This window comes from Corvus hawaiiensis, chromosome 16, assembly GCF_020740725.1.
Source record: "Corvus hawaiiensis isolate bCorHaw1 chromosome 16, bCorHaw1.pri.cur, whole genome shotgun sequence".
Lineage (NCBI taxonomy): Eukaryota > Metazoa > Chordata > Aves > Passeriformes > Corvidae > Corvus > Corvus hawaiiensis.
In genome coordinates, this window is record NC_063228.1 from 184,409 (window position 1) to 201,054 (window position 16,646).

At 44.3% G+C, this 16,646-nt stretch overlaps 2 protein-coding genes across 2 annotated transcripts; one reads left to right on the forward strand and one right to left on the reverse strand.

Moving 5' to 3' along the window:
- On the forward strand, positions 1-7,768 carry NSMCE1 (NSE1 homolog, SMC5-SMC6 complex component). Its single transcript, XM_048320372.1, is given in 9 exon segments — positions 1-95; positions 1,122-1,272; positions 3,157-3,278; positions 4,101-4,178; positions 4,914-5,060; positions 6,020-6,136; positions 6,991-7,111; positions 7,552-7,571; positions 7,574-7,768. Coding segments are annotated over 8 exon segments (759 nt in total). The 5' UTR covers positions 1-95; positions 1,122-1,154; the 3' UTR covers positions 7,610-7,768.
- A 913-nt stretch (positions 7,769-8,681) lies between these two features.
- On the reverse strand, positions 8,682-16,646 carry KDM8 (lysine demethylase 8). The gene is made up of 7 exons (XM_048320371.1): positions 16,031-16,646; positions 15,766-15,932; positions 14,332-14,464; positions 13,405-13,446; positions 12,496-12,645; positions 9,629-9,721; positions 8,682-9,534 (listed from the first exon to the last, which is right to left on the reverse strand). The coding sequence occupies exons 1-7, from the start codon at positions 16,517-16,519 to the stop codon at positions 9,370-9,372; spliced, it is 1,239 nt and encodes a 412-aa protein (XP_048176328.1). The 5' UTR covers positions 16,520-16,646; the 3' UTR covers positions 8,682-9,369.

Genomic DNA, 16,646 nt, shown 5'->3' on the forward strand with positions numbered 1-16,646 from the left:
CACGGCCAACGAGCGTCCGGGGCGGGGCCGGCGCGGGGGCGGGGCGGGGCCATCGATGGCCGGCGCGCGCGGCCCTCGCGGTGCTGCGAGCACGGGTAGGTGCGGGGGCGGCCTGAGGGGAGTGGGGTGCGTTGGGAGCTCCGGGAAACTCCGGTGGGTTCCGGTGAGCCCCGGTGGGTCCCGGCAGGGCCGAGGGCCGGGCGGTTTTTTGGGCCGTTGCCTTCGTGGGCTGCGGCTGGCCCGGGGCCGCGCGGGCGGCGAAGCGGCGGGGCCGGAGCTCAGCCAGAAGCGGGCAGTCGGTCGGTGCGCTGGTCAGGGAATTGCCTGAGCTGCCTCTAGTTAGTTCAGGCGTTCTTCGAAACCTGTACAGGATTATTTTCGGTCCAAAGTCACCCGCTCTGATTGACTGTGTTCAAATCAGGCTGTGTGGGGAGTAGGAGCTTTACCCAATGTAAATCACAGATGGTGTGTTTGTCACCCAGCAGTGTTATTTTCAGGTTTGGGGGATGGCAGTGTTGTGAGTGCCGTGGGAGGGGGTTACGGTTAATGGAACGTTATGTAACGGTTGGTGGGGCGTTGAGAGCTCTCTACCCACCGTTCGGAACAAGTCAAACCGGCCCAATCCAGTTTGCGCAGCAACATGCTCTGCAGCTTCGATGAAAACCACACTGTATAGAGAAGATCATTATCAAAGTTTAGAGGCTCAGTGACCACCAGGGGTGCCTAAAGACCCTCCAAGAACACCGTCTGAGACTAACTGTGCAGACTCAAGCGACTTAATATATATATATCACCTTGAGCCAACCACGCACGTTAAGTAGGAGTCATTCCTCTGTGTATCCAGTACTGCAATAAAATATTGCTTGCTTCTTAATTAGGAGTTTTATTCCCGATTTTGGGTAACAAAAATGCCTATGTTGTTCTTTCCTGTAGCTAAAACTAGTTGAGCTTTATCTCTTGCACCCTTCCAGAACCTCAGAGCTGGTCACCCTCTGCCTTCTGAGGACGACCTTGGGATCTGCTTTTTTTGCTCTCATTCAATGTAATAGAGTTTAATGGAAATCTTGTGTACACTTGGACTGTGTATTCTTAATTTCCATGAACATGTGCATTAATTCCAGCTTAAACCTCCTGCAGCCTGGTGAAACACCGTGATGGCAGCTCAGATGACTGATGCGCATCGACGGTTCTTGCAGGTTCTGATGTCTAATGGAATAACAGAAGGATCAGAGGCCAGGAAAATACACCAGCACTGCTGTGAAACTGATAAAGGTGTGTCTGTCTTGGTGATGAAAGAACTGGGGTTTTTTCATGGTGCAGCTTACAAATAATTTGACTTCTGAAGGGCATGGACCAGCAAAAAAAAGTTTAAAAACTGTAATGATATGAGTGTTCCCTCTCTTTCCTGAAAGATAAAATAACATAGCAATGAGTAAACTAACTTCTAATCAGGCCAGATTCATATATAGTACTTTTTATTTTATCAGCGTTGTTTATAGGTTATACATATAAATAATTTAACAAAAATTTTTAGAAGTACTGGAAGTACTTCACTATAGTGAATGCTTTTAAGTAAATGCACTTCAGTTATTTCTCTCAGGTGTTACGGGAGAAGTGACTACTGCAGAAACATTTTGGTGAGGATGAGATGAGGTTTCCTGGTGAATTGCTGTGCTTTTTTCCCACCTCACCTGCACTGTATTGTCCATTCCAAGTCCTGGAAGCTGTGCTCCTGCCAGACTTAGGAGTGTCCCTGTACCATGTCACCATCCTACCCACTCTGCAGGGACTCTTCTGGTTTTCTGTGAATTTGTACCTACTTACCCATAGATGTAAGGTCAGAATGAAGTAATCTATTTGTGTGTCTCTTGAGTCAGGAAGTATAACCTGACCTACTTCTTAGATGCTAAAATTGCAAAGCGCAACTTTTGGTGTGCTCTAACCCCTATTCATTTTTTATGGAGAGTTTTTATCCCTTTTTTTCCCCACATAAGATCTACTGGAACAACCACTCATCTCACATTAAAATATTAGAGCTGTTGTACAAAAGAGTATTCTGCTATCTTTCATCTTTTACCCTGAGATCTGTCACTAAAGCTTCTTGACTGCTCTGTGCAGTGTTTCCTGTTGACAGAGACTAAGCAGGTGACAAAATTACACTTAAATACTGTACTTACTTTACTTAGTACTTATTGTACTTACTTTTTATTGTTCTTGCTGTTTGTTGGCTTTGTTCACTAAAGGAATCATGTATCAGAATCAGGAAGTCCTGGCCAGGAGCATCCTGTGAGTGCTGTTTGGCACTGTGGTGTATAGTGCCATGGGGCTTGGGAGTGGGACCTTGGTTCAATGCTGTTATGTGAGTGAGGGGCTCCTGTGACTGAGAACAGGATTAATTTAGTGATAACTGGTTGTATTTTTGGGACATGAATCATTTATCTAAAATTACAGAGCTGTTACTTAGCTCGGGTTTTTAAACCATAGACTGATGAAGGCAACAGGAGTGCTGCCACTGACAAAATCTTGTTTTGGATGGACATGAGGGTTGTGCTGGTGCTGTGCAGGCAAGAGCCATCACATGCGCTTCCACAGAATGACTCTAAAGTCCATCTTAATTATGTGTATGAGAAAACTGCTGCTAGTATTTACTTGGTTTATAGAACATGATTCAAGATACTACTTGTGTTTCTACAACACTAGGATTTTAGCTTTTCTGATATGTAACTTGATCACTTATATGCCAGTTATTTGTGAAACAGAGCACACAGAAACAAGAAATCCCTTGCATGTAAAGGAATTCAAGTCAGCGTATTTTTCTATCGTGCATAATATTTTTTGCCAGTTGTGTTTTATTTTCAGTTTAGCTTAGTTCAAGTCACTGTAATTATTGGATTAGTACCATGGATTCCCTGAAACAAGGCAGAATGTCTGGACTCTGTCAACTGATTTTAAAGGAGCTGAGTGTCTCTTAGGGCCACGAGACAGCAGCACAAGGAAGTGATATGTCTGCTGAATAGAACAGTTTGAATTCCTGTTTGAATTCTGCCTCACAGTTTTAGCACTTTTACTTGGGAAAGATGTTCCACATAAAAAGATCTGCCTGATGTGTAGTTGTTTGACTTTTCTCTGTATGTGGTTTTTCTCATTAATTTTCAGTTTACTACGCACACGATAAACTGGACGATTTCATCAGCACTATTAATAGCCACCTGCAGCCTTTGTTTATGCAGATCCGGAAAGGACTATCGGAAGATGATGGGAGAGCACATTATGCTGTAGTAGGTACCTGCTGTTTGTGTGGGGCTGCCAGTGGCTGCAGGAGCTGCTGGGAGGATAAACTGCCATAGCCCACGTGTGTGGGAATAGGACATGGCAGCAAGGACAACAGCAGTGTCGGAGTTACTTAGCATAAACATTGCTTAAGTGCTGAAGTGAGATTCCTTTACCACAGGAGACTTTCTTTCTTGAGACAGATTTTTAAACTAGAAAACACAGAGAGCTGTCCAACATTACTTTCTTTTTCTCCCACTCAAAAATCAACCTAGCACAAAAGGGTTGTTGAGGAGGGGCCTATAAGAAGTTTCCCCAGATGATGTACAATGTGCATGTCAGAGAAGGAAGGTTATCTAGTAATTTCCAAAGGCCATACAGGAGGTATTCTAACATTAGCTGCTGCTTTTAGACTTTCCTTTTGCCAGTTAAGTTGAGCTAACAGTTAATAGTAGTAGCATGTGCAATAAGAGTAGAAAACATGGGCAACTGTTTTTCACAGTGAAAAAAAAGGTGACTGATAGCATAGTTTCTGCTGCTGTCTTGCACTGGGCCTGGTGTGAGGTGTCAGCTCTGCTGCAGCACTCTGTGTCAGTTCTGGGAGCTTGGGTTGTTGAATGGCTTTGCCTGGGCAGAGGCAGCTGTGGAGAATTTGTGGTTGGAAGATCAGGGCTTGTAAAGAAAGAACTTGAATATGATCAAGTGCCCCTCAAAGAACTAACATTTATGTTAATTGTAAGATGATGTATTCTTTACCTCAGAGGGTCCTTTACAGTTTCTGGTATACAACTACAATGGCACTTTTGTATATCAGTTTATTTTTTTTTTAGGTGAATTTGGCGGAAACTGAAGTAACTAAAATGGCATCTGACTATACAGAAATTGAATTAGAATTGTTCAGAAAAACAGTAAGTATGTCACTTACCACTTAGTAAATCATATTATTTGGGAAGTTATCATCTTAATGAAAATGGAAATGAATGGAGATGTGGTTGAGGAAGTAGTTGCCATTTTACCTAAATTTATCTGAGATTAGATGGGTGGGGTGGGCGGGGATGAAAGTGTGTGCAAGTAATGATTTGCTCTTGTAAATCAGTTATGGGTAAGGCAGTATCAGCACCAGGGAAGGGCTCCTTGGGGTTAGGGACACAACACATCTGCTTTCAGTTACACAAACAAAAGCAATTTGTTCAGGATTTTCAGTCACGATTGCTGAGTTTTTCACTGGCTTCCGTAGTTTAGTCATATACAGTAGTTTTTAATGCTAGTAACACACAAAATGAATTTGCTGATTTGAATATAAACATTTGCCTATGGTTATTGAGGTCTTTCCTGAAAAGAACTTCAATAAAGAGCAGATAAAAAGAAACGGATCTCTCACCACTGAGTGTGTCCAGGGGTCCCTGAATGCACTTAGGCAGCTCTTCTATTTGTGGAAATGTTTTCTTTCCAGAGATGGAAACTGTCAAGGGGACAGTGATTGTTTCAGCTTTTGGCCTTTGTTTTACAATTCTGGTTCAAGCCATATACTGTAGTATCTCTCACTTACGTGGATGCTATAAAAATGCACATCAGCACGTTACTATAAGGTATGTCTGCCTAATTGCAATGTTTCTAATACTTGGTAATGTTTCTTCCTGTAGATGGACCTAATAATTTTATCAGAAAATGGGTTTGCCTCATCTACAGATATTTTAAACTTGGCAGACCAATTTAAGACAAAGAAAATGAAGAAAAAGGAAGCAGAACAAGTGCTGAAAGTTTTTGTGGAGGACAAGTGGCTCTCTGAGGTAACTGCATTCAAGTGTTCGTAGTTCAGTAGGTCCAGCTACCATGTTCTTATGGATGTGGTAGCTGAAACTGGAGGTCTTCTTGAATGACTGATGGCAAAAATGGTCTTATGGGGCCCATGCTTATTGCTGCTCCAGTGATTTTTGCAGAAAAGGAAGGAGACTTACAAGGAAGAAGTCCTTGGGTAGGTCTGTGCAGGACTATATGGTTTCAATTTCTTGTACCTGAGCCAGGTGGGTTCATGTGTCCAGTCCTGCCCAGTGACACACGGACATCCTTTGTACACAACAGCACAGCATCCTTCAGCCTGGAACAAGAGCTGGGGAAAGCTCTTCACAGTGATCAGTGCTGTTAGTTACTTTTACAATTTCCTGAAAAGGAGTAAGGCCAGACATGTTGAAAACTCCTCTACCAGAAATGCATGGGCCACTGTGCACATGGTTACACCTGTTTTATTTTATGAGGGAGCAGTGGAGATGAGCTCACCATGTGGACACTGCAATTGCTTGCTAAATGAGACCTTAATCCCTTGTCTGCTGGAGTCATTGCATCACAGATCTCCAGCCTGCTGCCACACAGTTACTTGCATGTTAAGTTGATTTGACAGAGATTTCCAAAGATACCTCAAGCAGGAAATGCCTAGATTTTCTCGAAAGCTGGGAGAATTTTCTCTTAATATATAAATGGAGAGTCCCAAAACAGCATGCCTCTGTTAAGGCACACATGCTTGCTCATCTGTGCTTTTCAAGGACTAGATCTCTGTTAAAGGTGTGGGATCTTTATTCTGCTCCTCTAAACCAAAGGGGCTCTGCTATTTCAAAAGTGTTCTGGTATTGCATTGTACCAGCACAATAATTTCATGATGGTAGAAAAAAGTGGCTTGTTAATAAGTGGTTAGCAGTCAAAAAACGTAAAAGGAATTTAAAGAAATTCCTCATCTCAACATTTGTTTCCTTAGAAAAATGGAGAATATACTCTGCATACTCGTTGCATAATTGAGATGGAACAGTACATTCTCAGCAACTACCAGGATGTGGCAAGGAAATGTAACATCTGTCACAGCCTCGCCATCCAGGTAACACATTTTACCACCTCCTCCAATGGACTTGTGTCATCATAGCTGAGGTTTGTGGTACTTTCCCTTGGGTAGTAGGTAGGCACTAAAAAATCTTGGTCTTGTAATCTGGTCATGGTGCTCGTGTATTTTGAAAAAAAAACTTTTTTCTTTTTTTCTTTTCAGGCATTTTATCTTCTGTCTTTAGAAATAAAATTGTCTTGGAGCAGTGTCTCCACGTATAAGGTTAGGGAAAGTGCTCTCCTGCAATGAGATTCGTGGTTGTGCTGTCTGGCTTTCCAAACCAGCACGTTAGAGATGAACCCCTGATGCTGAAAGAGGTTTAGCAATGAGGTGTTAGCAGTGTCCTCTTTGGGTCTTACCAACAGATGTCATCGTGTGACACGTTCACTCTTGGTCCTGGGATTTTAATTCAGGAATTGCTTGTGTTTGAACCTCAGAAGGAGCACATGTGCTATGTAGAGCATGCTAAAGCACTGTGTTTTGATAACTGGGACGTTACCAGTTCAGTCTTAAGTAGTTACAGCCTGGATTCCTATTCCAAAACTGCTATGTTTTCTTGCTCTGTGAGCCTGCATCTTCTGATCTGCCCAACTAACATGCTTCCATGTTACTTTTTCCATCCTAATTGGTCTCCTTTATTGCACTGAAACTGTTGTCTTTCAAGCTAGATTTTGTCCCTATACCTCCTTTTACCCTTCACCACCGTTGACTGTTGAGTGTGTCCACCACCTGTATTGTGGGAACCATTCTTTGGAATAAAGCGTTGCGTATCTGCTGCCCTTTGTAACAACTTTCTCTTAAATGGAAGGACAGGTTAGAAAGATTTTCTGAATCAACACTCCTGATTTCAGAGCCAAGTATGTGAATCCTGTGGAATTGGAATGCACTTACCTTGTGTCAGAAAGTACTTCAGAGCTCAGGCTGAACCCCGCTGTCCCAAGTGTAATGAATTCTGGTCTTGTGACATCCCAGGTACCAAGCAACCTATTTTTAAAAAAATTGAATGTAATAATACTAGGGAATGGGCTGTGATGTTCAGTGGCACTGGCTGTATTATTTGTAACTGTATCAGCCATTTCTGACTTCAGCGGTATGTTTCAGACACTAAACCACACATAGGCAGTATTGAGCCCCCACAGTGCCCAAAGAGTGCCACAGGGGCATAGAAGACCCTGCGCATGTTTTTTTATAACTATCTTTAGGAGGTGGGGGGGAATAGAGACACAACCTTGACACTAAAACTTCTGGAAATACCAAGCTTCTAAGAATCTCTTTGGAATTCCTCCATTTGTCCAGGGAAATGGGACATTGTGAACAGCAACACGGGAATATACAAAGCATTTTCGAAAGGGAGGTTATACAATATTATTCTTTTTTCTGTGTTGTCCATTAACCTTTAGCTTTCTTTGCAGGGATGAGTCGGATGGGCTCCCAGACCCACCACAGAACTCCATTCTTGGCCCTAGATGATGCCAGTAAAACCTGATGACAGTGACATCTGTTTGCCCCCACTCTGGCAGAACAGCCAGACTGTATTGTATCCATTAGTAACAGTGGTCAGTGTACTCATTTTCTAAAGTTCTAAGAATCTTAAAATAAAACTGTCACTGACCTCCCTGTTCACAGTAACGCCTGCCTTCCTGTTTTGTGTTCGTAATTCTCCATATTCTTGGGTTGGGACTCTCAGTGCATGTTTGGGGATGAAAGATGCAAATGTTTTAGTTGGTCCTGCAAGCTGATTTATGCAGCTGAACTCTTGAAAGAAGCCTTTCTCAGCAAGTGCTCCCTGTTTGTACAGGGACAGTACAAATTCAGGTGCACAGTGGAAATGACACCTGCTGTAGCACCTCAAGCAGGTGAAAAATCAGTGCAGTATGTGCAAGGCAGCTGGCTGAATCTCTGACCTAGGACTGGAGTTGGAACACTTCTAGTTGGCACTGTGGTTGTGTTTTGTCCCTTCTTTAGATACAGAAGAATTTGTCTTGACATAAGGCCAGGTCATGAACAGCTGTGCTCTATAAGGAGGGAATATTGCCACAGAATGATTGGGAAGCAGTAGGAGCAGACTTAGGGCAATTTTAGCTTATGTCTTCAAAGTGCTGAAAAAATTACGATATTGAGATTCTTTAGGTTTTTAGTCATGGCACTTCTGTCTCCAGTTTTTAGTAAGGATGCTTCTTCCTTTAAGAGTGGCTTGGATAGGAGCCAAGGACTGGCTGTTGCCAGACACCAGACTGAAATAGCAGCATTCTTGTCCTTGGTAGAGATGCGTGACACTGCAGAAAGGCTCTGTCAGCAGTTCAGGTGGTGCTTAATCAAAGTATAATTAAAGTTCAGTTTATCTAACTGCAGTTAAACTATGGATTAACTTCACTTATGTTCTAGGCATTAACATGATGTTGTGGTTTAGGAATGGTACTCCCCAAATTAGTGTTCCCACCAAAACACTCCAAACCACAAGGTGCTTGCTCACTCCCTCTTCCCCCTACCTCTCCCCTCATGGAGAGGAGAATTGAGAGGCCCAAAAAATAGAGATCATAAATTGCAAAAAGAACAATTTACTGGAAACAGCAATGGAATAAGAAAATGAGCAGTAATAGCAACAATAACAAAGTGTACAAGAGAGACAAAAGATTCACACGAAAGTGTAACTCAATCATTAAGAGACCAAGGAGCCCCTTCCAGCCCCTGGCCCACAGCAGTGGCTGGCTGAGGTGGTACAGAATAACCTCTGGGTCTGGGCCAGATACTGCAAAAATTAACCCTGTCCTGGCCAGAACCAGGACATGAGTAACTTCTTCCATGCAGGAAACTAGTACCTTGCTTGGTGTTAGCCTAATTTTTTAATGTATTTAACCTCTAGGTAGCACCATTTCTCTAGCTAACTCCAGGGTTTAGTGTTGCTAAATCCAAGTAGAAGATAACACTGACCTGGTTTTTCAGACAGAGGCTCAGGCAGAGCCCTGGCAGTGCCTGTACACAGGCTGTTTCTGAGGGGTGCACACACAGGATAATGACCTAACACATGCTCTTTAGGTGTTACTAGAAACATCTACAAAAATGAAGTGGCTACAGCATCATCTTTCCGCTTACCCATCGTGACTCCTTTTCCATGCTTTAGCAAGAGTTTGTTGGTTTTTGATTTTGCTCCACCTCTAAGCTCTCCTGAGAGAGTTGCTGCTTCCCTGATTTTTAATTCCCGTTTCAGTGTGGCTGACTACATTTCAGAGCTATGACCACCAGAAACTAACAGAGAAGCTGAGCTCAAGTGATCGCACGTAGTGCCAATATTTAACAGGAATAAACAGAATCTGTCCAGGCATCAGAATGCAGGACTGAAATGCAGCCTTTGTGAAATTTGGAAACTTGGTCAAGTCTGGATCTTCCACATCGACCTATAAAAAAATCAATCATCAGAAGAATGTCTTTACTCACATAGGATTTAATAAGGCAACACTACTGATATTAAAATTTCAGGCAACTATTTACCTGACTAGTGTTGTGAAGAATTTGGCTCTCATGTGGGTACAGGTTTTCTGAATGTTGTGGTGAAGAGAGACGGATATACTTTCTTCCAAATACCTATATATAATAAAATAAATTTTTTCCATTGGTCATTAACTGGCACATTACTGGAAGCTGTGGGTCATAGCTGGCATTTAACAGTAAAATATACCTGATTACAAGGAACATAATTATCTTCATTAGTAATAGACACTGCTATAATAGAAAGTTAAATCAGGCTATTGGAATTCAAGTACTTCCTCAGTTGGAGCAGATAAGAACTTGAAATGACTTTCGGAAGGAAATGCCTTTAACCAAATTGCGTTCAATTCAAAGTTTAAGGCACCCAATTTATACATCGTTTTTTGGGCTCTACATAGCTAAAAATAAGAACTGAGAATAAGGAGGCTGAACCTTCATTGCAATTCATATCAACAGGCAGAGGTACATGCACAGTGACTGCTAAGCTTCCAGATAGCCCTCAAACTCTTATTTCTGTGTTGTCATTAAACCAGTTCTTTCATTGGCATGCTGAAATGAGATGAGAATTCGTAAGGTGAGTGGCCTGGCTTCCCTGAGCACTACATGAACTGCAAGTTTTGGTGCCAAGATGTGGCAGCATGAACGAGTCAAAGCTGACTCCTCTGCTGATACCAGTGGAACAGCAGGTTGAGGGTGAAGATTCATACTCTTGTGCCAGCAATCCAGATCACCTCAAGAGCTAGGCATGATCACACTTGTTGGGAACTGTCCTCTTATGGGTACTCTGACTAACCCCAGCACCCTGGAGTGGCTACCCAACCATTCCTAACCAACCTGCTTTTCCTCTACCTTAACATCCCTTCCCACATAATAGAACAGGATTTCCTGAAATCTTACCAACACCGAAGCTGTCATACAGACTATTTAGAGTTTGTTGCTTCAAGGACAGCACATAAATGTATTCTACAGACTGGACAAATACCAGTGTACTCCTGCCTTGTCCTACTCTTCACTATCACTGATTAAACTACTAGAGCATTGATCTACATAACTCTGTCTGTCCATGTGTTTTTAGGATGCCTTCCATACCCCAAAGGGATTAAGGATATTAATTACTCTGTAAAGAACCAAGTATTACATGGTATTTTTGGTGACCCATGGAAGTGACAAAAAATGCTGGTTATTGCTCCAACAGCATGTTCTCTGAATGCTTGAACTTTTTTTGGGGCTGCCATCAGCTGTTAACAGCTCCTTCCTTAACTTGCCTCACTGGCTTAAGACCTTGTATATTATAAGACTGGGGGCACCAGTTAATGGGGAATAGCCTGCATCTCCAGAGACTGCTTTTCTCAATAATGGAAAAACTACAACCTTGGCACCAGCCAGCAGCTAGCCAGCAGGGATCATTTCACTTTGTTACTTGTGCTTGTGCCTTCCTGTACTCCACAGCCACAGTTTAAATGGCATCACGAAGCAAGGCAGTTTTAATTGAAAGCTGCCAGATCACCAGCTGTTCAAATTACAAAGACTCTCTCACAGCACTGGCAGATAATCTCCCATTTTTCAGGCAGAAGAAAACAAGCTCTGAGGCTTCTAAGGGAAGAATCTTTTCCCAGTTCAACAGCTCCTATAAATTTTTCTTCTACCAAGAACAATTCCCCTCAAGCTTTACATAGCATAAATAGTACAGTACTTCACTTTCAGAATGCAGCAGTATGTGTGTGCTGAGCAGGTAGCACGGAAGAAAAATACAATCCATACAGAGTTGCACAGCAGTTGTAAAAAACCATTCTAGGAAGGCCTGAATTAAGCCTCAGTTTCAAGTGAAAATACAGGTTAGCAAGATGCAACTGGAACAGAGAAACTAAGGCTAAACCCATAAATAACTATCAGTAGAAAGTAATGTCACAGTCCTTCTGGAAAAGTGTGAAAGTGTAAGCCTGGGTTTTTTAAAGAGTTTGATGGGACAGCAATCTCCTTCAGTAAACAAAACACCTCTCAGTATTTGAAGATTCACAGTAGTCAACTGCTTGGATCCAGAATACATCCGTATATATACAGCATTGCAAAAAATTCAGTATTGCTGAAGCTTTTTCTGCTTATCATACTGCCATGCTGGCAAGGAAGTTGGAGGTGCCAGGGAGGCTGGGAGGAGACACAGCCAGGACAGGTGACCCAAACTGACTGACCAAAGGACATTCCAGACCATATGACATCATGCTCTGTATATGGGGGAAGAAGAAGAAAGGGAGGATGTTTGGAGTGATGGTGTTTGTCTTCCCCAGTAATTGTTAAGCATGATGGGCTCTGCTCTCCTGGGAACAACTGAACACCTGCCTGCTCATGGGAAGCAGTCAAGTAATTCTTTGTTTTGCTTTGCTTGCATGCACAGTTTTTGCTTATTAAACCTCAATCCTCAAATTTTCTAGCTTTTACTCTCCCTGTTGTCTCTCTGATCCTGCTGGTTGGGGGATGAGAAAGCGCCTGCACGAGGCTTGGGGATTGGCTGGGCTCAAACCACACCACCAGAAAAAGAAACTCCTTAGTACAACATGACAGGATCCAGATTCTTCCCAACTCTGTTACAAATTCCATGTGACCTTGGAAAAGCTGCTTCTTGTGATTTCTATCTATCATCTGTAAAACAAGGGTAACTAATAGTCTCTCTCAATGAGCAACACTTGTGGTCTACAAGATTACATTCAGTATTAAGTTGCAGTAGTGGCAAATGCAATAAAATAGGAAAACAGTATCTGTCTGCACGTTCTCTATCCTTCAATTTGTCTGCTCCCCTTGTCTCTAACACATACCATAAGCATTTTCTCTAAGTATTGCATTAATGGCATGTGCAGAGTAACTACAGTACATACCTGGGCTAAAAAATTTTGCTGGGGATCCTGATGAAGAGGTGAGATTGTGCCTCCTGGACCAAACCAAGCATTAATGGTGATGTCATCTTCTTCCCCTTCCCCCAAGCAGCAGTAGTCAGGGATACTGATATCTTCTTTCAGTTCTGGGATCTACTTCCATAAAGAAAGAAACATTAAAAAGGGTATGTGCTGACTTGCCAAAATATGTAATTCATAGAACAGATGAGCAAGGCTGGACACAAAGAAAACAAATGACTGGCTGGTCCAGCAAGGGTAGGAGGAAAGTAGCTGACCTGCTAGGAATCTGCAGGAAATGTTCTCAAACTTTCTGTTCTAGTGAGCAGATTCTGTTGGAAGGAGAAGTGGGAGAAAGAAAGGGGTTTCCTCATTCTTTAGAGAATCTTTGCTTTTGCAGAAACCAGAAACACCCATAAGAATTTGCTCTTCATGGAAAAGGAGCAGCTGATCTCTTCTATACTATGCTTGCTTCTCTGTGAGATTCCTTTTTATGTCTCCCACCAACCTAAGCTCTGGTAAACTGGAATGACATTTCAGATTATGGTAAATATATCAGTGTTGAACACTGTTTCCTGTCCAAATCTCTTCCCTGACTTATAGTCTTTGAGGAAATGGGTTTTCCAGGTGATATCCCCCTAAGTATATGCTACATTGTACTGAAACAGCACTAGGACTTAATGTCTTCATCCCAAAAGGGTTTTGTTTCCATGTCTTGCAGCCAAATGGAATAAACCTCTCCCTCTGTTCCTTCAAATCATGGGAATAGAAACTTAAGAATTACTGCGAATTCTCCATATGCCCTTCGATCTAGTACAGTCGTCTTCAGAGACAACTTGTGCTACAAAAGGAATACATGACTGTAGGAAGATAAAAATCTTCACTAAGTTTTACCTGATCAAAAAGCTGGTGCTGGGCAAGGTATCCTACGTTGTTCTGAAATGACAGCAGAGAAAGACAAAACATAGTAACATACAGGTAAGACAGTGAGTTATTTTACTTACAGGTGAATATAATTTACTTATAGGTAACAACCATTTCCAGTGGCCTATTCAGAGTACTATAACTGTTCAAATGAACAGTATAAGGGTCTTCAGAAATAGCAACTTACAGCTCCGTTGAAATTGTGAGAGTGTAGGTGTGTCTCCACAATCAATAAATCATCCAGCTCGAGTTACTGAAGGAAGCTGGGACTCCCTATTGAATCTTGACAGCTGACAATGCCCTGCATCTTTCTAGCCAGACCCTGCTGGCACACAGACCAGTTCTCCTTCACGCCCTGGAACTACTTCCATACTCTATTCCAGGGTGCACCACAGATCAGTTTGCTATGGCACATGGTCCTTCCTGCCAGAAGGCCAGGAAACACAAATGGGGGCTTGGGATCCTCATCTGTGAAAGCAAAAAGACATTCCAGATGCTAATCAACTTTGTATTTTTGTGCCTCATGGCATGTAAATTTGGATCTGATCCTAAATCTCATGAAACAGTTTAATAGAAAGAGGAACAACACTGCTGGCTGAGGATCCCTTATCCTTAGATTCCACCAGTCAGGTTTTTGCTGCTTATGTATGTATATATGTATTTATTCATCAAATTCCAGCCACTGTACATTTGATTATAGGTAAAATTCAAACCTATTGTTGCAATAATTATTCCTAGCTTCAGGTCTTGAAAATACATTAAACCATTTAATTCAGAGTTGTGCTTACAGCACACCCCCTCCCTTGACATCACCTCTGTTTGTGGTAAGCAGAACTGTTGTCTGTACCAGCACCACACTGGCTGTGTTTGGAGATGAAACAAATGAGTGTAACAGACCTCATCCATGATACACTGGCTGATGAAGTCACTGACAGTCATGAGCTGCTGAGACCATTCCTCGTCTGTGTACCGAGCACCCAACTCCACAGGGACTGTGCGGCACCCTGCGACTTGACAAAAATAGTCCACACTGAAATAAAGAAAGTTCCATTACCTTCTATACTGTTCTTACTAATTCTGAATGTAAGACAATCAATCCAAATCAATCTTGTTGGGTAATAAAATTCTACCAGCCTGAGCTTCTCCTGTCTAAATCAAACCAACCAGAGGAAAAAGGCAGAAGAAAAGGGTGCAAGCAACAAGGAAATCAGCAGGCAGGTTTGTGTGTACATGACCCCACAACTGTCTGTTTTGGTTTGGATTAAAAACCTGTTTGCCTCAGTTGTTTCCTTCCAAACTAAGAAAATTTAAGCAGTTACTGTCTCTTGGCAAGGGATGGCCAATTTTTTTGCTGCCTGCTTCCACATGTGATAAAATGTTGTGTCTTTTAGTCAGTAATACTAGATCAACTCTCTGTCAGTGTCTATACGGGTGCCAAAAATACCCATCCCAATTATAGCCAGAGGGATTAGTTTGATGGGTGAAATACATCCTTCCATGGAAAATGGTATTACCTAAATGGAGAAGTTAATCTTTTTAAGTGCCTAAGGTTAACTAGTGCAGTTAACTTCCCTCAAAAATTAATAAAATCCCTATGACATAGCAAGCGTGATCAGTTAATTTTACCTTTGGTTGTTGAACTACTCAAACTAAGCACGAGTGGTTTTTCCCCTTTTCTAGGGAATCATGACCTTCACCTCACAAATACTTGATACTCAGTATTGGAAATGTGGGCACCATTGCTTGCATTACCCAGGCAGCACAATGCTGTTAGTCCTGCACAGTGGTGTCTGAAACTCAACACTCAAACACAACAAGGAACAAACATCAGTGCTTGAACTTACGAATGAAAAAGTCAATCATGCTTACTCACGGCTCTAAAATTCACTTTCCATTGCACCAATTATCAGCAAGTTCCAAGGGGTAAAAACCACTGATGTGTGCATGACACAGATCCACTGAGCTGTGAGCAGCTCACTGGCACTTTGCAACGTGCACTTCTGGTGAGTTCCCAGGTGTTGCCATTGGGCTCCTGGGACGGCTGCAGGCTGGGCAGAAGGCGGCCTTCACTCATGAAGAGCCAGAGACTGGGCAAAGGGTCACGTTTGCCCCAAGACAGTCCAGCACCTGCCGTGTGATGCCCTGAATGCTACGAAGAGCTTCCCTCATCTATGAAGCAACTTCCACAGAGCAGTAGGACACCGCTGCTAGCAAAATGCACTGCCCACGGTATCCATCCTCTGTGAAGGTCTCTGCTGCCCTATCGAGCATCAAGATACCCAACACAGGGAACAATCGTGCCTTTACTTGGACTGGGAAGGAACTTCTCACCTCCACTTCTTCATACACGGCCAGTGGTCCATGACGCCCTCCAGGACCACAGGCCGCTGGGGAATGAGGTAGTTGTCTCTGAAGTGCTCCAGCGAAGGACACTGAAGGTGCGGAATCACCTCCTCCGGCTGTACCGCGGGGGGCGGCGGCGGCTGCGGCCGGACCCTCTGGAATGGACGTTCCCCCTCAGCAGCCGGCACGGGGGGGGGGGGGGAGAGCGCGAGGGAGGACGGGGCGCGAGGGGGGGGGGGGGAGGGGGCGCTACCTCGGCGCGGGCTCCGTCGCGCGGCACCGCGCGGGGCAGGAGCGGCTGCAGCGCGCGCACCAGGCGCGCCAGGACGTTATCCAGGACGGCGGCGCCCAGGAGCAGCCCCAGGTCGCAAAGCCGCACGGCGCGCGCTAGCGGGCGGCCCGCGGCCACCTCGGCCAGCGCCCCGAAGAGGCAGCCGTAGGCGTAGACCTGGCGCCAGCCCTTGCCGACCTCCCTCCACGGCCCCGCGTTCAGCTTCTCCCAAGAGTAGTCGCGCAGGACGTCGCCGAGGCGCTCCAGCGCCGCTGCCGCCTCCGCCCCGGGCCGGCCCGCCGCGCCGTAGAGCAGCGCGCGGGCCCGCCGCAGCAGCGGCAGGATGCAGTCCTCCACCTCGCCGCTCAGCGCCAAGGTCAACTCCTGCTCGGTGCGGGGCAGCAGCGCCCGCATCTCGGTCCACAGCGCGGAGCCGTCGCTCACGCTCCCCGCGCTGCCGGTCGCCGCCATAGCCGCGCCGGCGTCCGAGAGGCGGTGCTGCCGGGCCGGGCCGGACGCGGAAAGCGCGGGGCCGGGGCTGAGGCGGGGCCCGGGGGACGGCCCCGCCGGGGGGCGGAACTCTCGTATCGCCGAAGCT